This window comes from Haliotis rufescens, unplaced genomic scaffold (genome assembly GCF_023055435.1).
Source record: "Haliotis rufescens isolate VD_foot unplaced genomic scaffold, xgHalRufe1.0.p SCAF_18, whole genome shotgun sequence".
In the NCBI taxonomy this organism is placed as follows: Eukaryota; Metazoa; Mollusca; class Gastropoda; order Lepetellida; family Haliotidae; genus Haliotis; species Haliotis rufescens.
In genome coordinates this window covers 11,674,229-11,698,052 of record NW_025963868.1, presented here as the reverse complement: position 1 = coordinate 11,698,052, position 23,824 = coordinate 11,674,229, and the positions used below count along the sequence as shown (strand labels likewise).

At 38.9% G+C, this 23,824-nt stretch overlaps 4 protein-coding genes and 1 long non-coding RNA gene across 5 annotated transcripts; all 5 read right to left on the bottom strand.

The window, feature by feature from the left end:
- Window positions 1-721: 721 nt before the first annotated feature.
- LOC124117991 lies at window positions 722-7,087 on the bottom strand. Its single transcript, XM_048398670.1, has 5 exons — window positions 6,979-7,087; window positions 5,474-5,528; window positions 3,713-3,753; window positions 3,223-3,528; window positions 722-2,684 (listed from the first exon to the last, which is right to left on the bottom strand). The coding sequence occupies exons 1-5, from the start codon at window positions 7,085-7,087 to the stop codon at window positions 2,641-2,643; spliced, it is 555 nt and encodes a 184-aa protein (XP_048254627.1). The 3' UTR covers window positions 722-2,640.
- Window positions 7,088-7,230: 143 nt separating this feature from the next.
- On the bottom strand, window positions 7,231-8,988 carry LOC125381483. The gene is made up of 3 exons (XM_048398052.1): window positions 8,799-8,988; window positions 8,186-8,527; window positions 7,231-7,492 (listed from the first exon to the last, which is right to left on the bottom strand). Exons 1-3 carry the CDS (start codon window positions 8,860-8,862, stop codon window positions 7,353-7,355), a joined length of 546 nt encoding a protein of 181 aa, XP_048254009.1. The 5' UTR covers window positions 8,863-8,988; the 3' UTR covers window positions 7,231-7,352.
- A 1,294-nt stretch (window positions 8,989-10,282) lies between these two features.
- On the bottom strand, window positions 10,283-15,880 carry LOC125381482. Its single transcript, XM_048398051.1, has 6 exons — window positions 15,718-15,880; window positions 15,164-15,505; window positions 14,347-14,427; window positions 13,914-14,012; window positions 12,770-12,880; window positions 10,283-11,194 (listed from the first exon to the last, which is right to left on the bottom strand). Exons 1-6 carry the CDS (start codon window positions 15,779-15,781, stop codon window positions 11,010-11,012), a joined length of 882 nt encoding a protein of 293 aa, XP_048254008.1. The 5' UTR covers window positions 15,782-15,880; the 3' UTR covers window positions 10,283-11,009.
- Window positions 15,881-20,588: 4,708 nt separating this feature from the next.
- Window positions 20,589-22,056, bottom strand: LOC124117994. Its single transcript, XM_048398669.1, has 3 exons — window positions 22,052-22,056; window positions 21,584-22,005; window positions 20,589-20,889 (listed from the first exon to the last, which is right to left on the bottom strand). Exons 1-3 carry the CDS (start codon window positions 22,054-22,056, stop codon window positions 20,855-20,857), a joined length of 462 nt encoding a protein of 153 aa, XP_048254626.1. The 3' UTR covers window positions 20,589-20,854.
- Window positions 22,057-22,076: 20 nt separating this feature from the next.
- Window positions 22,077-23,505, bottom strand: LOC124118001. Its single transcript, XR_007221796.1, has 3 exons — window positions 23,371-23,505; window positions 23,011-23,065; window positions 22,077-22,188 (listed from the first exon to the last, which is right to left on the bottom strand). It is a non-coding gene; the product is annotated as an uncharacterized LOC124118001 (long non-coding RNA).
- Between the last annotated feature and the right edge of the window lie 319 nt (window positions 23,506-23,824).

The following is a 23,824-nucleotide window of genomic DNA, read 5'->3' as shown; positions in this document are numbered from 1 at the left end:
CATGAATACCATAATGTTGGGTCTGTGTTCCCCGAGATACGCAGTGGAGGAAAACCGCATTGAAACACTTTCATATTCCTGCTGTAGTATTTTCCTGCCATACGTGAATCAACTGCTTCATTAACATTTGTTGAAATATTCTATCGCTATTTTCCTGGTATATTCATATTCGGGTTTGAGAAATATTTCTACTGATCGCTATTTTCCCTAAGTTTGACATTCGTGATACGATTGAAAACCACGACACTTACCGTAAATAGATATGTGCAATGTCGTTATTCAAACAGGCCCATGCGATACGACGTGAGTGGAAATATACAAAATAAACATGTGTTGCATTTAATAAGTATAAATGTAAAAACAAATGACAACCAATAAGACCAATAAAATAACAGAAAAACGTCCCAGAAGAACGCTTTCACAATACTAAAGTTTGAACAATGTTAAAAATAACGCACAGATATGTATTGAACATGTCATAATATCCAAAACGAACTATACCAGCAGTATCTTGAATGCTCAGAGATATTGGGATGAAGCTTTGAGACACGTTCGAATCCCGGTTCGCCCCGATTTTGTTTCTAGGTTTGTCAGCACCATACCCGTGCTTGTGGGTTTCACCGAAGTGGTAAACGTCAAAGACCTGCATCACATCGGGCTTTCCTCCTACATATTAAGCTGACACGCCGCGATATAACTGAAATAATGTTAAAAGCGGCGTTAAACCCAACTCACTAACTCTCTCACTCACTATGAGACACGTTGTGGAACCATTCATTCAGCAACAGACACGTGGCATTGTCTTCAGACAATGCGAGACCGCATACGGTAAGGCTCACACAGAACTTTCTGAACAACGCGAACATCCACGTTTTACCCTGGCCGGGAAATTCTCCTGATATCAACTCCGTCGAACATTTATGGGATCACCCTGACCAGATCAGAAGATCACATGCAGCAACTGTCAACCGTCAAGAACTCGAACTTCGAGCTTTCCTCTCACATTAAGCTGACACGTCGTGATATAACTGGAATTCTATTTAAAGCGGCCTAAAACCCAACTCACTCACTCACTAATTAATTCTATAATAGTATTACATCCTGTTATAAACAGTTTGTGTTGATATCAAATATATCAACACCGGCAGATTAATGTCGGAAACATCGAGAGATGCATATACATCAGATAAAATTTATTAGTGATGTCATTTGATTGTGACATCATAGCAATGGTCTTCAAAGATTTTGAGACAGGTGCATTGAAGTGATGTTAGTTCTGGATGAAAATCCCAGCTTTACTGATGCATGTCATATATGTTTAGTGGGAACAATGACATAAATATATGTTGCATTTGAAATAAGTATAGATGCTAACAGAGTAATGGGATAATAACTTCAAACATATAGATGTGTCAATCAAAACAAATATTAAAGTTTGAACAATTTAAAACCACATAAAACCACAGTGTTAAACTACTTAAAACATACAGAGGATAGTGTTGTTTTCTCAGTTTAAGAAGCAACCTTACATATGAAAAAAGGCATCTCATGATTTTGTCATATGTATGACAAATATAAAACAGTTACACGACAGTATAAACATAACGGTTTTAGACAGCTCACGATGCTAACAGAATAATGTGATAATAACCTAAGACATATATGTGTCAGAATGAACCCACAGTGTTAAACTACTTAACACATACGGGATAGTGTTGTTTTCTCTGCTACTGCACTTTAAGAAGCAACCTTAATTATGAAAAAAAGGCATCTCATGATTTTCTCATATATATGACAAATATAAAACAGATACACGACATAAACATAAAGGTTTTGAACAGCTCACGATGTAAACTAACACAAGAGCGATTACTTTGAACTCCTTACTGACAAAGCTGTTATCTTCTTTAATTTGACATTAAACAGTAGCAATGATATTGAAATATAAATGGGCAATTCCACAATAACAACATGATAATGTTGTTTTTTCAAACTGCTCAAATAGGTTCTTGTATTGACCATATTTCAGGCATGGATTGCTTACATTTGCGTATTGTCATTGTGTTGGCATAACAATTGAAATAAGTCGACGGCCATGTACATTATTGTATTCCATCGTTTAAAATATCATCTTCAGGAGACGGCTGTGACAAAATCAAAACTGAGCGTTTTCAGTATTCTCCTAACCGCCATCAGTCTTGGAGGTCATGACAATCGATAGTACATCTGGATTACATTGTTGATCAGCTTACTCCAAAAGGTATGACGTACAGTACACTACGGTTGTGACGAACTCAAAAGGACCTCTAATTGTAGTTCGTTATAACCATATTTCGTTATAAGAATATATGCAGCAACTGGCTGGGGTCCAAAAAGAATAAGTTATATCCGTTAGTTCGTTATTTAAAAACGTTTTCGTTAGAAAGGTAGTTTACTGTACATTTATATCAACTTACCCTATTTACATTGAAATAATGTTTAAGTTCAACGCAGACCTAGACACAGTAGCGAGAGCTGTACACAACAAGGAGAACACCCAGAGGAGCAGGGTCCCATTTGAATTTGTTTGTCGAACAAACGTAAGCGTTGTGTCGCCTAGAACATTGACAGGACCGAATTAGCTGACGTCTCTTCCTCTATTTAGATTTCACTGTACTCATTGTCAGCTTCGGACCAAGTACTATCTGCAACAACCAATGTGTTTATGTCATCCACACATATTCCATCCAAACATCAACATTTTCTTTCTGTCATAAATCCCTCAAGGGATGTTACATTTTGTAGGTAAGTTGTTTTACGCTTCAGTTAAATATTCCCGATGACATCTTTTAAATAGTCGAGTCTGGACTAGACAAACTGACGGTTACTGTTATGGTAAATGTTCTACGTCGTTGGGCAAAGATGACACACTATGTACCAAGTTTGTTTGTTTGCTGTTTGCTGTTTAACCGCGAATATTACAGCTTTTTGATGGGGTCTGTAAATCATCGATTATGGACCAGACAACACAGTGACTGATTTCATGAGCATCTAAAACATTCGGATCCAATGACATGCATGGACCAAGTCGCCGATTCTAACCACCCGATGCCGTTCGTTGATTAATCAACCACGTCACCGAGCCAGAGCACCCGGCCCATTTAGAGCCACTTACGACAAACATGGATAAGGAGACATATTCTAACCCGTTGTCCGGTCAATCACACTTCCGTGTATACTTACACGTTCCGTTCTTTGTTTTCATTGGCATATCCGGTACGGCATACAGATCACCAATGTTCACAGCACCGCCTTCAGCTGGCTGGTGTTTGGGTGTCTTGTCCGGGACGGCGTACTTGTCACCATCGTTGACAGCACCGCCCACAGCTAGCTGGTGTTTGGGTGTCTTGTCCGGGACGGCATACAGATCATCAACGTTGATAGCACCACCTACAGCCGACTGGTGCTTGGGTGTTTTGTCTCGTACGTCATTCAGATCACCAACGTCGACAGCGCCGCCAAGAGCAAGTATGTGTTCGGGTGCATTGTCTGGTACGGCAGTTGAATATATAATTATGGTGTTCATATTTTAACAAGTAACATCATATTATTCTCCCTAGATATTCTTCCTGAAATTTTTAAGCTTAATGTAGAAGGCAACACTCAAACTATAATCACAATTTGAATACAATAGTCAGATGAAGTGAAGAAAACCACAATAGAAAAGACTTACCATTGAAGTGTACTTTGTTGTCAACAGGTTCAACTTGGTATCTGAAAAAAAATATCATATTGTTTTTAAGTTATTGCTCGTTTCAACACTGGGAAAAAATTGCAGGAATGAGTTTCAACATTTTCATGAATAATAAAAAAATTTCACATTTGAGGCGATACCAATGATCTGTCGACTTGTGTCATCGTATCCCTAAAGGTGATTGGCGTTACCAGCAGTGTCACTGGTTGGTTGGTGTGTTGTTTAACGCCACACTCAGCAATATCCCAGCTATATGACGGCAGTCTGTAAATAATCCAGTATGGACCAGGCAATCCAGTTCTTAATATCATCGGCATCGATCCGATCAATTGGGTTCGATGAGCGAGCCTGACCACCCGATCCCGTTAGTCGCCTCTTACGACAAGCGTGGTCGCCTTTACGCAGCATCAAGATCTAATGTGTCTATTTATAGTCCATTGTCCTCCAACAACATACAAACAACTATCACGCATATTAATACAATACAAATTTGATAATATTTTAGAACTACCTGCAGATACAAAAATGTGCGTTTTTTAAAAAAAACAAACACTTGCATTATCATTATAAAAGAACAATTATGAAGAAAATATTTGAACGATGAATTACCCGTGATAAGGGTTGATGATGCGACGGTTGTTGTGTGTGTTAATTATATTAATGAATACATTTAAATGAAGGCGACAAGGTCACCCACATCTTCGAGAGTTTTATGATGAAAACAAATAATTTACGTACTATGTACTGCATAAATGCGACAAAACCCTTTCCATATCTTCGCGAAAAACAGAGTCGATTGTTTGATTCGGACTATATCATGAGCATGTGTTTATGAATCACTATTAAATAGTGGTTATGCCAGGTGTTCGCCCCATCAGCGGCACCCGTCAAAAACACATGCAAACACAAGTCAAATAATCACATGAAAAAAACCCACGGGAACATGTGGTACAAGTCTGAATAGGGACTGAAGCCTCAATGTTCCCCACGTGTCTACAGTTAACCTTTTTAAAGCTTTTCTGAGGCCAGGAATGTTTCCTCTAATGTTGTAACCTTGACCAAACAGCTTCTTAGCAAGGAATGTATTGCGCTCTTTTCGAAATCTTGATTGAAAGTGCATGCTCGAATGTTCTTCAAAAGTTGTGAAATGTAGACACCATTAGCTGTACCTACTGGAATACTGTTTGACATAAAGGGAAAGTTGACTGTTGGAAAGGTGAAGTCATTCCACTTGTCATGCAGTCTAGTGCTTTATCCCTCTGAATCTTTGTGCATAGTTCTACATATGAAACAGACGAAGTGGTTCCATTTGTCTTCTTTATTTCTAGTTCAGGTGGGTAAATCAGTGGAAGGGAACTGTCTATTTGGTGGTTATTGAACAATTTCCGATACCTTTAACAACAATATACCTATGACGACTCATACGGGCATTGTGGTGAGGTGAGGTGAGGTGAGGTGAGGTGAGGTGAGGTGAGGTGAGGTGAGGTGATGTGAGGTGAGGTGAGGTGAGGTGAGGTGAGGTGAGGTGAGGTGATGTGATGTGATGTGAGGTGAGGTGAGGTGAGGTGAAGTGAGGTGAGGTGAGGTGAGGTGAGGTGAAAGTGGGTTTAACGTCGCGTCCAAGATTATTGCACTTACATAGCGACGCTCTACCACTAGACCACGGAGGCGGTCCCGGGCATTGCGTGATGATGAAATTCAAAGGTGGTATACAGTGGAAATACTTGGCACTCTACTCACGTAACATAAAGTGGGTTTTCTGAGACCTCTGCATCATTGTCTGCATCGCTGAAAGCTGTGAACAGACATGACAACCAATAACTTTGTTCATTTATCATTTTTCTGTTCTTATTACTCTTGTGATATGTGTTGATGTATATTCAAAAAAGCTATTTTATTACAAGGAGGGATAAGGAAATGATTTGACAGATGAGAGCTGTATATTATTATGTTTTATGAAACTGACATTTAATCTTTACATCTGAAATGCTTTATAACGCTGTCATGAATGTTCTGGTTTCATCTTCAAATCACTTAACATCAAATTATAATCTGATATCAAATAATAGTAATTTGTTCTGACCGTCATCAAAGTGGTGTAGTGTTTACCTTCTGTGACGTTTCCCTTTCTTCTCGTCCTTACAACACATACACAGATAACGATTATAATGAGGATGACGATTCCTCCACCTGTCCCAGCAGCGATATACATTGTGTCATCTGGAAGAGAAAACAAATACTAGGCAAGTAAGTATACTGTCCTTGATCTTGGCACATGGATAAGTCTATATAAGTACATTTATGAGTTCGCATATATAAGCAATGAGTATAAGTACTGAAAAATCTAAGACAACATAACTTTTACATGAAGAGAGTCCATGCTGTTTACACGCAGATAAAGTTGGTGACGTCGGTCTATGAGAAGCAATGATACGAAGTTACTGGTATTTAGTTGATAATATTTCACCAATTTAGTTTGATTGGGAAGTTTTCGAAAGGGAAATGTATATATAAAGCACAGTAAAGTTCTAACTCTGAGGCACAATATAGTAAAATTGGAATAAGTGGATTAAGATTAAACACACTTTTAATTGGCTAGCGCTTTCAGCTCGTACAAAGATGAGTCTCATCGATCAGGCCATAACTGAATAACGAACATAAAGGTGTGTAACGCGTAACCCGATAGATACGAGTAACCTTTTATGTAGAACTGTACAAAACTAGGTTTTAGGCATACTTAGCAGAGATGGAGATCACATATGACTACTACATTCTAAAGTTTCTTTATATCCGTAGCCTATAATTGCCATCATGGCCGACTAACATTAGGATTCAGTGGATCCAACTTTTCTTCGGTTACCCGATGACGTTAATACGCACGTCGTTAGTAATGGGTGTATGGTCCATGTTTTTTTCCGTGCCACTTATCGTGGCCTGACGACAATATCGCTTACTCTGTTATTTATAATACTTCATTCGTTTACAATGACAAAGCTAAGTCAATATGAGAAGTTTAATAAAATGCCGCACCGAAATAATGGGGTTGATGTATCACAATATCATGTAAAAACCGCAATGTCTAGAGAGCTATCACAGTACTGTTTGTTTTAAATGTACATTCAGTGCACATTGTTGCTATGTCTTGCTATGTCCTGGGTCAGTATATGGTTTTGTAATATATTCGTGAATGTTTCTAAATATCACGGGTTACCCAAGGGTTAGTATGACAACTAGTACACACCTACCTTGATTATCGTTGCGCGGGGCAGGAGTTATCTTGATAGTTGTAAGATTTGCCAACGTCGTCAGCTGTGAACTTCTCTTATAAGTAGTTTTGTGAAAGCCTGACGACATAAATAATATATACAGATAAATATGAAATTTGCTCGCTCACCACAGGGGACATAAAATAACACACTTCTATAGTTTGAATATTCCGATAGACGAGCCACATCATGTTCAATTTAGTGTGTTTAGGAACGGGCGTTCGAACATTTGACTTACAAAGTTACTAAATTTGTGGATAGCTGAAACATATATTAGGTTAATGGCATACAGAGGATTATTAAAACAGATAAAATGGCTTTCGCTGGCATTAGTGTGAATGACATAACTGGTATCAATACAATGTATCTCTAAATATATAATACATCATTAGTTTAACTGATACAAATCTACCATGAGTATCGCTGTCTGTGGTGATCGTTGTTGCTGAATCAGTCAGTGGTGTAGTTGATTTATCAGTAGTCCCAGGAATGACTGCATACATAAATAATATATATTATTTGTGACATTTACTAGCTTAATATCGATACACATGAACAAGCGATTTTATATTGACCGCCTCCATGGTCAACCGGTTAGAGCGTTTGTCCTGAGAGGGGGAAATCGGTGGCTTTGACACCAGGCCAGGACATACGACGAGGCATAGTATTCTCCTTGGGGAAAAACACGGTTTTGTCTGTTCGGAGTTAGTCTACTGTTTCTGAATGGGGAATGCATTAAAACTGCGGCTCGCTGTCTGAGGTATCACTTTGAAACAGGCATGTGTCCTGACCAATACAAGCAACCACAAACACACGCACACAAACACACACACACACACACACACACACACACACACACACACACTCACACACACACTCACACAAACGTACATGGACGTCGCTATATAAGTGGAGTAATGATGGACGCGACGTAACAATTTCACCTTACTCTCCGATAGTGCTAATACCGTATGTATCTTTGGGTGACCGATTTATAGAGTTCTTAATTTGTAGATGGCGTGTTCATAGTCCTTGAACATTTACGTATGGTTCCCAGGTATATATTTCATGAATCAGTTACATCTGCATCCGTTCTTGCACAATGTGTCATAGCATGATGTATGGGATCAGAAAGGACACGTTGATGTAAACAAAGGAGTATGAGCGCATAACAAAAAGATCATACCCAACGTAAGGTTGTTACTGACTCTATTGCGTTGATCCTCACACCGCCACACAGTCTCAGCTTGGATGTATTGAGTTGTAGTTAGTGTCATGTTGTGCTGGTTGTCACCACAGCTTACACTACCATCATTTGATGTGAATAGGTCGTAACGATATGCAGTATCATTATTGGGTGAGTTTCTGTTACAACCATGATCATGACCTACAAACACTGACGTGAGAACTCGCACCTCATCCATATACCAATATCTGAAGGACGTGTTGATAGTGGTGTTGATGGAACTGCAGACTAAGGTGATATTACCTCCTGACTGGAACTGAGTGAGTTCTAGAGGGAGACCACCTACAACATTCCAAGATACAACCAGCATGAGAAGCAATCAGAACACAAACATGCAATGGCATTCTTTGTCGTTCTTTATGTACTTACAATACCCAAATAACTGTAACATGCAAACACGAAACAGATAGGATATAAAGTGGTACAATCACTATTAAATTACACCTACGACATCCTGATGCTTCCATCCTTCGGGTGATTAGAAATTCAAACCTACTGTTATTTGTGTACGAAAACCATCCTATACACAGCATGATTAGAAATTCAAACCTACTGTTATTTGTGTACGTAAACCATCCTATACACAGCAGAGTAATCAGGCGAATCCTTGTGTCCATGTTTCTCCTAAATCAAACTTCCTCTCGTCAATATTCGGTTGAAATAAGTTACTACACGTGAAATACACACAGAGCAACGTGCAACATTCTTCGTGAACAAACATTAGAGCTCCGCTATCTGTGAAATACATCCTTATGAAGGAGGAAATATTCCTACAATCAGCATTCGCTCACCTGCAGATGTTTTTCCGGGTTTAGGTATTGATAGATACATACCTTTAGATATTTTCACAATGTACAACTTGCATTACTGCCAGTTTGTGGTTGCGTGCAGTTGTCGGTACATATACCAAAGGGATAATGTTTCATTGTCTATCCTGGCGTATTTGGATCATGTAATCACTTTGTTGGTGGGGGGTTTCCATTCTTCGTGTGATGTTAATGAGAACATACTAGACACTGCCGATTCATGAATACAAATCGCTGAGATCCGTATGGGCGAGCTCTCATTCACAAATAGATGGTCACGTGTATGTTCAATAAGTTAACACACATCCCTGCTTTTCGAAAGGTTTATAATTTAATCCTAGTGTTTGACCCTGTTGTGGAAAGAAATATTGCGGAAAATAATTGAAAATTATACCATATCCTTTTATAGTCTTTGTTTATGCTGTGAAAAAGTGTGCGTATGGTTTGACGCCGGATGTTGTGCGGCGTGACGTCACACGTGTACGACTGGTCCGTGACAGGTCATGAGTGTTGCCCTGCTAGATAACCTCTTCAAAGAGATAATGTTCGTTTTAAGCTGTTCCTCTTTGCAGCATATCCAGGCCACGTAGATGTTAATTTTCATTTTGCCGAGGCTTTGCATAAGCGTTGTTATAAGAATAGAGTGTTTTTTTCTGAGCACCTGAAAGATAAACAATCATTTGGGATGTTCACATTGAAATAACCACGTGTGTGATAATCATATTCCATGCTAGCATGCAAGCATCCAAATTGTCTGCCACGGATTAAACATGCACGTCCAAACTGTGAATCACGACCTTCAAGTCAAGGATGTCTCCATGCATATGCACTGTAAGATGTATTATTAAATTTAAAAACATTCAATACTTTTCTTTTTATTAAAATTTATTAACCACAGTTATATATGCATATTTCCTTATCTAGAATAGTCATACAATATCAATGTCCCCAGTTTCCAGGTCCGTGTACCTTGTGTTGTAATCAAAAATGCATCTTACCAAAAAACTGTCCAATTGTCGATACTCGCTTACACATTCTGGTGGGTAGGAGTTATATAAACACAATTTGAATATAACTTTCATGTGTGTTTTTTTCCAGGTCGTAGTATATATCATGTTGTGGTGAAAGTAGTAATCTAGTTGTATTATACTGCAATGCTTGATGGAACATGCATGAGACTCGAATTAATTGAAAACATAGCCAGTAATCTGTCAGCCTATCAAGCCTTTATTTCTACAGGAAGAGGACAATAAACATTGAATAGATACTCAAATAAAGCCGAACCAGTACGTCACACAATGTAATAGATAATGTGAATTCAGGACATTCAACTATTGACTTTCAGTCATTCACGCTTTCCTGTTAGAGATTCAGTGAACATGATATTTACACAACATATTACGTGGATACCGTTTGCGTAACTAATGATTCCAAAGGGATAAGGTACAGATACTTTTGAAGTGACACAAACACGAAATATACATTACAGATGCTAGTAAACCCCAGCTAAAATAATCACATATGTATGCTATATACAGGTCCTAACAACTGTTCAGATGTTTAGATGAAAATAGGTTATGATACAATTTAAAACGTCAACACCATGGAACTAGTGTCGAATAACTGCCGAAAGGCAAAATAATGATGACAACCGCATGAATGCATCACTGAAAATCAGTTGTGACACCAGGTGTTACGAAACAGGTTAAGCATGTCTTGCCTTTTACAGCGGTAACTCCTATGCACAATTTTCATAAAACATGGTGTTTGTTTTTGCAACACCCAGGAATAATCCTGCTATACGACGATACATCAGTAGTGACAAAATGTTTTTATTATACCAATGGCGTAATGTCATTATGATAATAGCTTAACATATTGGCCGAAAATGCCACAAACACTGGAGGATGTATATATATTTGCTGGTCTGACAACTTAAAACAGTGGTTTTCACACTTCTAAGTTATCATTTGTGGATTTTCGTAGTCAGCATTCTCGGGCACAGTGTTGTAGTAAACACAGTTTGCATTTATGCTGGAGTGTCTGGAGGCTTCCTTCTTGATCTCGGAGTAACAGGGATCTGTATTGCCATTGTGAGCCAAAGTGTCGTATTGAGGTGCGTCAACCCCAGCCAGTGATACATCTGTACAAAACACAGATACAAATAAGGAGTGTTGTAGACACGAGTCATGTTTTACGTTACACACTGACACACGATGCTTCACAACAGTTTATTTGTGATACAAAGCTCCTCAGCATTAATATTGTTTATTATTTGTATTGAGATGATCTGTCATAACCAGCTGTCATCCAATGTTTGGCTGCCCTTCTTGAAAAGTTTTAGATTGTTCTCACTGACAAGGCCTCAAATAACATAACCATTTTGCGTAAGCATCACTACATTAATTGTTTGATTAAAGAATTTGGTATAAATGACATAATGATATCAAATAACGCCACATGTGAGGGCAGTATGTTAATTGATGATGAAATCTGCTGAATCAATGAATCAGTACCATCAACTTTTGACTTGACTGTAAAACCTGAAGACATATCCATTCCTCTTTTGTACTGGATTCCAAAGCTCTATAACAATCCGTACAAAGAGAGATATATTGCTGGGTTCAGCAAATGTACCACAAAATCCCTGTCTCTACGATTAACCATAATCATTCATACAATCAAGAAAGAACTTTATATTTTAACAAAAAATATTTGAGACAAATGGAATTATTACCATGTGGATTCTCAAAAAAATATATGATTTGCTTGACTTTTTTACAAACTCTGAAAAGAACCAACTTCAATTCTGTCAAAACATTTGATTTTTCAACTTTGTACACCACAATACCATTTGGGAAACGTGAAGGAAAACTTCATGCCTTGTTCCATGAGGCTTGTTTATAAAGATGGTGACCATAGATAGCGTTACTTATCTATCATCAGAGGTTCAGGTCAATTTGTCAAACATGGAAGCAAATGCCCAAAATAGGGATGACTTCAACTTTGCAGTGCTCAACGTTCACTTTGTGTGGAGCAGTATTCCATCAGCAAGAGCCCTTGGTGTCTTCATTTCACAACTTTTGAGGTATATTGCTCTTTCTACCAAGATTTCAAAGATCGTCACACTGCTCTTGCTTCGAAGCTGATTGATCAGGGTCACAGCATTTAAGGCACTAATAATGCTTTCAAAAAGATTTATGGTAGACATGTAGGTGAGATGTGGAATCACTTTATATTGACAATATTATGACACATGTATTAAAATCCGTTTTTTAAATCAGTAACGGCAAAAGGTACAAGTACGACCTACAAATCACATGATATTAAATCAGTTTCTGAATACATATAATTGTAAAATATTGCTACCCTCCTTACAAGTGGTGTAGATTACCTTGTTTGACGTTTACATTTAGTCTCCTCACAACACCTACACAGATACGATTACGATGAGGATCATGATGCCAACCCTTGCCCCAGCAGCGATGTACATGGTGTCATCTTGAACATAAAACTTATACTGGGCCACTGGGCGTCTGGTCCATGATCTTTGAAAACTTTAATGTGAAAAACGGATTATCTAGAAATATAGCATGAATGCTTTATAACGCTGTCATGAATGTTCTGGTTTCATCTTCAAATCACTTAACATCAAATTAGAATCCGATACCAAATAATTCTAATTTGTTCTGACCGTCATCAAAGAGGTGTAGTTTACCTTGTGTGACGTTTCCCTTTCTTCTCGTCCTTACAACACATACACAGATAACGATTATAATGAGGATGAAGATTCCTCCACCTGTCCCCGCAGCGATATACATGGCATCATCTTGAAGAGAAAACAAATACTGGGATAGTAAGTATACTGTCCTTGAACTTGGCACATGGAAAAGTTTATATAAGTACATCTATGAGTTCGTATATATATAAGCAATGAGTATAAGTACTGAATAATCTAAGACAACATAACTTTTACATAAAGAGAGTCCATGCTGTATACACGCAGATAGAATTGGTGACTTCGGTCTATGAGGAGCAATGATACGAAGTTACTAGTATTTACTTGATAATGTTTCACCATATAATTTAGTTTGATTGGGACGGTTTTGAAAGGGAAATGGGATACATATAAAGCACAGTAAAGTTCTTGTCTCAGGCACAATATAGTAAAATTAGAATAAGTGGAGTAAGATTAAACACTGTTTTAATTGGCTAGTGCTTTCAACTCGTACCACGTATGAGTCTCATCAAGCCATAACTGAATAACGAACATGAAGTTATGTAACGCGTAACCTGATAGATACGAGTAACCTTTTACGCAGAACTGTACAAAACTAGGTTTTAGGCATACTTAGCAGAGATTGAGATTATATATGAGTACTACATTCTTAAGTTTCTGAATATCAGTAACCTTTAATTTCCATCATGGCCAACTAATATTAGAATTCAGCTGATCCAACTTTTCTTCGGTTACCCGATGACGTTAATACGCACGTCGTTAGTAATGGGTGTATGGTCCATGTTTTTTTCCGTGCCACTTATCGTGGCCTGACGACAATATCGCTTACTCTGTTATTTATAATACTTCATTCGTTTACAATGACAAAGCTAAGTCAATATGAGAAGTTTAATAAAATGCCGCACCGAAATAATGGGGTTGATGTATCACAATATCATGTAAAAACCGCAATGTCTAGAGAGCTATCACAGTACTGTTTGTTTTAAATGTACATTCAGTGCACATTGTTGCTATGTCTTGCTATGCCCTAGGTCAGTATAGGTATTGTTATATATTCATGAATGTTTCTAAATATCATATATATCGTACACAAAGGTTAGTATGACGACTAGTACACAACTACCTTGATTATCGTTGCTCGGGGCAGAAGTTAACTTGATAGTTGTAAGATTTGCCAACGTTGTCAGCTGTGAACTTCTCTTATAAGTAGTCCCATGAAAGCCTGACGACATAAATAATATATACAGATAATTATGAAATTTGCTCGCTCACCACAGAGGACATAAAATAACACACTTCTATAGTTTGAATATTCCGTTAGACGAGCCACATTATGTTCATTTTAGTGTGTTTAGGAACGGGCGTTCGAACATTTTACATACAAAGTTACTCAATTTGTGGATAGCTGAAACATATATTAGGTTAATGACATACAGAGGATTATTAAAACAGATAAAATGGCTTTCGCTGGCATTAGTGTGAATGACATCACTGGTATCAATACAATGTATCCCTAAATATATAATACATCGTTAGTTTAACTGATACAAATCTACCATGAGTATCGCTGTCTGTGGTGATCGTTGTTGCTGAATCAGTCAGTGGTGTAGTTGATTTATCAGTAGTCCCAGGAATGACTGCATACATAAATAATATATATTAGTTGTGACATTTACTAGCTTAATATCGATACACATGAACAAGCGATTTTATATTGACCGCCTCCATGATCAACCGGTTAGAGCGTTTATCCTGAGAAGGGAAGATCAGTGGCTTTGACACCAGGCCAGGTCATACGACAAGGCATAGTATTCTCCTTGGGGAAATACACGGTTTTGTCTGTTCGGAGTTAGTCTACTGTTTCTGAATGGGGAATGCATTTAAACTGCGCCATGCTATCTGAGTTATCACTTTGAAACAGGCATGTGTCCTGACCAATACAAGCAACCACACACACACACACACGCACGCACGCACGCACGCACGCACGCACGCACGCACGCACGCACGGACGCACGCACACACACACACACACACACTCACACACACTTTCACACACACACACTCACACACGTACATGTACGTCGCTATATAAGTGGAGAAATGATGGACGCGACGTCACAAATTTCACCTCACTCTCCGATAGTGCTAATTCCGTATGTATCTGTTGGTGACCGATTTATAAAGTTCTTAATTTGTAGATGGCGTGTTCATAGTCCTTGAACATTTACGTACGGTTCCCAGGTATATATTTCATGAATCAGTTACATCTGCATCCGTTCTTGTACAATGTGTCATAGCATGATGTATGAGATCAGAAAGGACACGTTGATGTAAACAAAGGAGTATGAGCGCATAACAAAAAGATCATACCCAACGTAAGGTTGTTACTGACTCTATGGCGTTGATCATCACACCGCCACACTGCCCCAGCTTGGATGTATTGAGTTGTAGTTAGTGTCATGTTGTGCTGGTTGCCACCACAGCTTACACTACCATCATTTGATGTGAATAGGTCGTAACGATATGCAGTATCATTATTGGGTGGGTTTCTGTTACAACCATGATCATGACCTACAAACACTGACGTGAGAACTCGCACCTCATCCATATACCAATATCTGAAGGACGTGCTGATAGTGGTGTTGATGGAACTGCAGACTAAGGTGATATTACCTCCTGACTGGAACTGAGTGAGTTCTAGAGGGAGACCACCTGTAACATTCCAAAATACAACCAGCATGAGAAGCAATCAGAACACAAACATGAAGTGACATTCTTCGTCGTTCTTCATGTACTTACAATACCCAAATAACTGTAACATGCACACACGACACAGATCGGATATAAAGTTGTACAATCACTATTAAATTACACCTACGACATCCCATTGGTTCTATCCTTCATGATTAGAAATTGAAACCTACTGTTATTTGTGTAAACAATCCATCCTATACACAGTAGTGTAATCAGATGAATCCAGGTGTCCATGTTTTTCCTAAAGCAAGCATCCTCTCGTCAACATTCTTGAAGGTTTGGTTGAAATAACCCGACTGAAGTCCCTACACATGACATACACACAGAGCAACATGCAGCATTCTCCACCAGCAAACACGAGCGCTCCACCAAATATGAAATATATCCTTATAAAGGAGGAAATATTCCTACAATCAGCATTCAGCTGTTTTTCCTGGTTTAGGTATGCACGAATACATACCTGTTATATTTGTATAAGTGGGTAACAAGGACAAATTCGACACGTACGTTCTGAAGGGTTGGTGTTCGCCAACACTGACTCGCAAATGTGCATTTGTTCTTGTTCAGATAAAGCTAAATATCATAAACAATATCCGAGATGAAATAAGTTCTCATCGCCGGGTTAAATAAACAATTTGGGTTGAACTTGAAATGACGTTCAGGTTTCGTGATCCGATCTTGACACAACGAGGAGTGACAAACCAGCCTTCCTCATGGTGACCTGTCGACATTTATGCTAAGAAGGCAATCATAAGCTCGCTGCATAACCAGTTGTAACGTCAGGGCGTGAACTTCTATTTTTCAGGAAAAAAATGCCTCTGTGGGGACGTGGATAGAGCGTCTGCCCCGAGAACCCGAGGTCAGTGGCTCGAACCCTGTCCACGTTATATCAGGGGCGGTCGGGTAGCCTAGTGGTTAAAGCGTTCGCTCGTCACGCCGAAGACCCAGATTCGATTCCCGACATGGGTACAATGTGTGAAGCCCATTTCTGGTGTCCCCCGCTGTGATATTGCTGGGATATTGATAAAAGCGGCGTAAAACCATACTCGATTACACGTCATATCAAAAGAATATAACATTGTGCTTGTTGTGATCCTGCGCGGCGCTTGGTAATAAGGGGGCTGAACAAGGATTGGTGAGCTTGGGTTATTATGTACCTATGCGGGGTATTCATGTAAAACTGTGGCATGGTATCTCTGATGGGATTATTCTATTTTATCCTGACCAGTACAAACAGCCACACACAACAGCTAACTCTGTGATATAATCTTGAACGCAATTTCATCATACACTGATATCCGTTGAAGTGAAAAGGTCGTAACTATTTGCATAACTATCGCCTGTGATGTTGAGAACTCGTACGTCATCCATATACCTTTGTGTAAACTCCATGTAGATAGTGGTGTCAGTAGTGCTGCAGACTAAGGTGACATGTACGCCTGACTGGAACTGAGTGAGTGATAGGAGGAGACCACCTGCAATACGGACCTGTCAATCAAGGCAAGAGGCGACAAGAACTGCAACAGTCAGACTGTAACTAACTGGAACAAATATGTTCGAGAAAAGGCGGCTGTTTGAAATGACATGGTCAGTTACCGCCAAATTCAAACATTCAACACTTTTGGAAAAATGCTGTTTAGAAATGAAACCAGAAGACATGAAAGTTGTGGAACCGAGGCGAGCGGGAAAAAAACAGGCGAGCGAGCCTGCACGTTTGCTGTGTCATTCCAACGTATGTCATCGTATCCCAATTGCGTAAATCGATGCTCATGATGTCAATCACTGGATTGTCATGTCCAGACTCAATTATTTACAGACCGCCATCATACAGCTGGAATAAAGTGCGGCGTTAAACAACACACAAACAAACACAAAATAAATAAAAACTAATTAAAAAGGAGATCGGATGGACCGTAACCTGGCTGGTTGTGTGTTGTTCCCGGTGACTTGGGACTTTGAGTATGGTATCAAGCACTGTTTCCTTTTCCTTTTCCCACCCTCTGACTTGTGTAATGCAACAGACAAAACATTCAACGTTTGTACTGTCGGGTTGCTGCAGGCCGAGCGTACAGTCATATTTCCTCGAGCTAATGTTCTCATCGTACAAATGCTATCTTTTATTGATATATTTATGATGTGTAATTCGTTCGTATTTAGATGGTTTGGCAAATCACGTATGTATAATCACAAGTATTGATTATTAGGTTTCAGAGAGAAAAGAACACAGTTCGTCAGGCGAGGCATATTTTTTTCATGCCGAAAGCAGATAAGGAAGTAAAATCCACATGTCAAAATAAAACACTTAAACTTGACCAACATGTAGGACAACATGAAACCGACTGTGCGACTAACCTGTGAGTGGAAATGTAAATGATTGAACAATAGGACAATACATTGTGAAAATCAAATAAGTGTTATTTCTGCACACATAAATCATTGTAAACATGATACAGGGGACCATGCAGTAATAAAGTACATTTATAACTTTGCATAAACATCATCAGCAAGAATACTTATGTAAAAACGACAAAAAGAATTCCGAGTATGCTGTTTTGTACCTAAGTACATGTATATACGAGACTACAATCAGTTCGTTATTAACATGATCCAATGGAGTTCAAATATATTTTATAATAAGCAACATTTTGTTATATTCAACCCCGTTATGTCTGACATATATTCTATTCGCATGATTTGAATGTTCCTGTTGTAGTGACAATCAGCCTTTGGTGAGGTACTTTGTGCGACGAATCTTTTAATTCAAAATATATAACTTGCTGATAAGCGACAGAATGTTACACAATACACGAATAAGATAATATTGATTTGAGTTGCCCGAGATACGCGGTGGAGGAAAACCGCATTGAAACTCTATCAAATCCCTGTTGTAGTATTTCCCTGCCATAAATGAATCAGCTGCCCCATTGAAATTTGTTGAAATATTCTGTAACGACTTTCCTGGTATATTCATATTCGGTTTTCATAAATATTTTAACTGATCGCTATTTTCCGCTAGTTAGACATTTGTGATACGACTGAAAACACTGACACATAATGTAGCCAAATATATACAATGGCGTTATAAAATCAGACCTATGCGATACGACCGGAGTGAGAACATCCAAAATATATATTTTTTGCACTGAAATAAGTATAAATGTCAAAAACATGACAACCAAGACTAACAATAACATGTCCTTGCAAAAAGCTTTAACAATATTAAAGTTTGGACAATGTGCAAAAAATAAAAACACAAATATTCGTCAAATATGTGATATGAACTAGTGTCCAAAAGAAGGTATACAACTTAAAAAGTTTTCACCATTTTGATAACTTGACAAAATCAATATAAATTAAGAATTAAATATGTCGGAGGACAACTCAATGTATTCGGTGAGAAAAAGTGGAAAAAATGACATTATTTGTAAAAATCGTGTATTTTACCGAAACGACTTTGGGCTATGAAGAGCGAAATGCACGTGTACAAGAGGTGTATAAAACTGAGGATACGGCATGATATGACGACATCAACAAACAGAACGTTTAACATCTATACAGGGGGAGAGAGCCGTTGGTGGGAGCAACATGGAGCCACCCACGCCACCATTGCAAGAACGTTTCAGTGCACCCGTGCCACCTTCAACAGATTAATGCAACGCTTGCAACAGACAGGACAGACATCAGACAGTCGTAGAAGCGAGTGACCACGCCCAATTATCGGTCCAATCATCTCCGAAATCGCCTTATTACAGCGACGGTAACGGCAGCGACGGCACTGGGACACAGGGTGAGTCGAGGGATAGTGTGGAGATTAAGAGAACGTGGTATCAGAGCAGGTCGACCCTACTGCGGAGTGATATTAACACGTCAACATCAACGTAACAGATTGACATAGGTCAGAGCAAGAGTCTTGGGGACGCGTCATGTTCTCCGATGAGAACAGATATTCCTTGTACAGCGAGTATACAGACGATCGCGAGTATCTGAACGTTTAGCGCCAAATTGTGTTCCATGTAACGAACTTTTCATCACTCAAGTACGTACGTGTCTGTGACATGGCTATTTACAAATACCGCTCGGTCAGATACCATAGAAAGTCAACTCGTTTCATAAAAAAATGTTATCTGACGAGAATGATTGCAGTACTCTTTATTGCCAACTTACATATGTCATGATATTACCTTTTACAGAACATGAATTATTTGGTATACCATGTATAAGCAATTGTTCACGAATTCGCATTGACAATCCTGAGCGTGTCGCATTCCCGTCTAAACGTTATGTAATTTCTGAAATTAAACACGTGTACAGGAATTCATTGTTGTCTACATTCATAGCCCTTAGTTTCATGTTAGAGGGACGCGAACATGTGCAAAACTGTACCTACAGCACTGAGTTAAACTCCTCGATTCCCTTTTGCTTAATGCTGAAGGCAGTTTAGCACATGGAAATGGGAGAGTGAGCTGAAAAGAGAAGCGGTAGCGTCACGGTCTGGGGAGGTGTCTGCGGTGATGTCCTTGTTCGTTATTATTCAGGGAAACCTGAATGCTTAGAGATATAGGGATGAAGTTTTGAGACCCGTTGTGGAATCATTCATTCAGCAACAGTAACGTGGCATTGTCTTCAGCAAGACAAGGCGAGACCGCATACGACAAGGCTCACACAGAACTTTCTGAATAACGCGAACATTCACGTGTTAACCTGGTCGTTAATCACGTGTTAATCATGTCACAATGGCCTGCACATATTTTGAGGCAGGTTAATTGAAGTGAAGTTAGTTTTAGATGAAAATCCCGGCGTCACTGATGCATGTCAGCTGTGTTCAGTGGAAACAACGAAATAAATATTTGTTGCAATTGAAATAAGTATAGATGCTAACAAAATAATACAATAATAAATGTGTCATTCAAAAAGGTTATTAGATTAAATATATTATAATAAAGCTTGAACAATTTAAAACAGCATAAAGCCATAAAAATGTAAATTCAAAATGTCCTACTTGAGCAAAAAATATTCCGACACATTTGTTGAAGGTGAATGTGTTACGTCAGTTCGTAATTTATAAGTGTGTTTGTTATAAAGGCAGTTTACTGTACATTTATATCAACTTAACAGTTACACTCTTTACGTTGAAATAATGTCTAAGTTCCACACGGGATTAATCACAGGAGGGGGATTGAGACATACCAAACAAGGAGAACATCCAAAGGAGCAGGGCCCCATTTGAATTTGTTTGTCTGGCAAATGTGAGCGTTGTGTCGCCAAGAACCATGACTGCACCGATTAAGTTGACGTCACTTCCTCCATTTAGATTTCACTGTCGGCTTCGGACCGAGAATTATCTGCAACAACCAACAATATATATTCAGTCCAAACATCAACATTGTCTTGCTGTCATAAATCCCTAGGGGGCGGTATCCCAGTGGTTAAAGCGTTCGCTCGTCACGCCGAAGACCCAGGTTCGATTTCCGACATGGGTACAATGTGTGAAGCCCATTTATGGTGTCCCCCGCCGTGATATTGATGGAATATTGCTAAAAGCGGTTTAGAACCATACTCACTCAGTCAGTCAGTCATAAATCCCTAAAAGGATGTGACATTTTGTATGTACGTTGTTTTGCGCCACAGTCAGTAATCGTCCTTTAAAAGTCGAGTCTGGACCAGGCAAACCAACGGTTAATGTTATGAAAAACGTTCCACGTCGTTCGGCTACGATGACACATTAACTACCAAGTTTTTTTTGTTTGTTTGTTGATTAACCGCGCATCCAGTAATGTTCCACCTTTGTGACGGATGTCTGTAAATCACCGGGACCAGTTGGACCAGTCAACCCAGTGACTGACATCATAAGCATCGATCTACGAAATTGGGATACGATGCAATGCATGAACCATGCCACCGATTCTGAGCACCCGATGCCGTTAGTCGAATAATCAACCGAGCCAAATCATCCAACCCTTTCAGAGCCTCTTACGACAAACATATAAGGAGACTCATTATAACTCCTAGTCCGGTCACACTTCCGTGTATACTTACATGTTCCGTTCTTTGTTTTCATTGACATATCCGGTACGGCATACAGATCATCAACGTTGACAGCACCGCCAACAGCTGGCTGGTGTGTGGGTCTCTTGTCCGGGACGGCATACATGTCACCATCGTTGACAACACCACGTGCAGCCGACTGGTGCTTGGGTGTTTTGTCTGGTACAGCATACAGATCGACAACGTTGACAGCACTACGTACAGCCGACTGGTGCTTGGGTGTTTTGTCTGGTACAGCATACAGATCGACAACGTTGACAGCACTACGTACAGCCGACTGGTGCTTGGGTGTTTTGTCTGGTACAGGATACACATCGTCAACGTTGACAGCACCAACTACAGCAGGCTGGTGTACGGTTGTCGTGCCTGGTGCGGCAGTTAGAAATGGAATGATGGTGTTTATATTCCAACAACTAACAACATAATAATCACCCTAAATTCTTCCCGAAATTATTCAGCTTCATCGAGAAGGCAACACTCTAACTATAATCACCACTCAAATACAGTAGTCAGATATGTGAGGAAGTGAAGAACACCACAACTGTGAAGACTTACTAGTTAAGAGCTCTTTGTTGTCAGCTGCTTCATCTTGATTTCTGAAAAGGATTTTTGTTTTAAATTATTGATCGTTTCAACACTGGAATAAATTATTGCAAATAATAATAACCATAACTACATAGAAACCTACACGTAAATGTGATCATAGCAAAGTGGCATACAAAAGTTTCATGAATAATGTTTGTTTATCACATTTGAGATGATACTATTGATCCCATTGACTTGTGTAAAAGCTCCAATCAGAGATACTCGTTCACACATAAGCTGAGGCGCTGTTTCACTGTCACAGCTTGGAGAGAACAGAATCACACACAATATTGTGTAGGCCAATATAACCTTCAGGAAAGCTCACAACAAACTAAAGTTTAGTACATGTCTAGTATTCCATAATGTTTCGTGTTTCATTGTGAATATAACGCAAACTTTTCTGGACTAAATCGTTTGTGATTAAAGTTTTCCTATGATAAAGGAAATCGTTAAACCAATATTACATGGTTAGGTGTTTGTATTACACAGTGAATGGTTCCTGAATATAAAGAGTATTAACATTGTAAACAGTACGTTTTGTGAGATGCAAATAAAACTAACAAAACCATTTCCATAATTGTAAGAAATCTGTGCCGAAAGCAGAGTCCATTTTCCGTTCTGACTATATCTAAAGCATGTGTTTATGAATCTTACTCAATAAAAATGACACAAGGTTTAGATCGTATCCGTCACAATCCAATGCAAAGGCTAGAAAAGACATACAGTTGACCACATTGAAATAACATAACTCTATACTGAAGACGACCCATACGGGCGTTGCGTGACGGAATTCAAAGGTGACATACAGTGGAAGCACTTGACACTCTACTCACCTAACATAAGTTGGGTTTTCTGAAAGCTCTGCACCATTGTCTGCATCGCTGATAGCTGTGAACAGACATGACGACCAATACCATTGTTCACTGCATAATTTATTATATTTCTGTTGTTAATACTCTTGCGATATGTGTTGATGTATGCTCAAATAAGCGATTTTATGATAAGGATGGATAAGTAAATGAATTGACAGATGAGAGCTGTAGCTTTTATATTTGATGAAACTTTAATATTTACATCTGAAATGCTTAACGTTGTCCTGAATGTTCTGGTTTGATCTTCAAATCACTTTACATCAAATCGGAATCTGATACCAAATAATAGTAATATGTTCCGACTGCAGAAGTGCAGTTTACCTTGCGTGACGTTTACCGTTCTTCTCCTTCTAACAACACATACACAGATAACGATTATGATGAGGATCATGATGCCACCTCCTGCCCCAGCAGCAATGTACATGGTGTCATCTTGAACATAAAACATATACTGGGTGTCTGGGCCATGGTTAGTGATGTCAATGAAGTTGATGTTGATCTTTAAAAAATATAATGCATATGGTGTTATCTTGAGGAGAAAACAAATACTGGGCTTATATACTGGCCGTTAAATTGGTCCATGTATAAGTCTATGTAGGTTCAGGTATGAGTCCGTGTACATAAGCAATGAGTGTAAGTATTGAATGATCTGAGACAATAATAGCGAGAGGAGAGACCATGCTGTATACACGCAGATGGATTTGATGACATCAATCTATATGCTGGGGTTGTTAAGGATTTATGACCTGAAGTTTTTAACTTGATAATGTTTCAC

Coding starts and splice junctions, on each gene's coding strand:
- LOC124117991 (XM_048398670.1), bottom strand. CDS start 7,087: ATGTCGTCAGGCTTTCACAAAACTACTTATAAGAGAAGTTCACAGCTG. Junction 5,529..6,978: donor CCCGCGCAACGATAATCAAG/GTAGGTGTGTAC, acceptor GTCTGTTCACAG/CTTTCAGCGATGCAGACAAT. Junction 3,754..5,473: donor GAAAACCCACTTTATGTTAC/GTGAGTAGAGTG, acceptor ATTTTTTTTCAG/ATACCAAGTTGAACCTGTTG.
- LOC125381483 (XM_048398052.1), bottom strand. CDS start 8,862: ATGGACACAAGGATTCGCCTGATTACTCTGCTGTGTATAGGATGGTTT. Junction 8,528..8,798: donor GTTTACGTACACAAATAACA/GTAGGTTTGAAT, acceptor GGAATGTTGTAG/GTGGTCTCCCTCTAGAACTC. Junction 7,493..8,185: donor CAGTAACAACCTTACGTTGG/GTATGATCTTTT, acceptor TTATGTATGCAG/TCATTCCTGGGACTACTGAT.
- LOC125381482 (XM_048398051.1), bottom strand. CDS start 15,781: ATGGACACCTGGATTCATCTGATTACACTACTGTGTATAGGATGGATT. Junction 14,428..15,163: donor CAGTAACAACCTTACGTTGG/GTATGATCTTTT, acceptor TTATGTATGCAG/TCATTCCTGGGACTACTGAT. Junction 14,013..14,346: donor CACAGACAGCGATACTCATG/GTAGATTTGTAT, acceptor TTATGTCGTCAG/GCTTTCATGGGACTACTTAT.
- LOC124117994 (XM_048398669.1), bottom strand. Junction 20,890..21,583: donor GAAAACAAAGAACGGAACAT/GTAAGTATACAC, acceptor TGGTTGTTGCAG/ATAATTCTCGGTCCGAAGCC.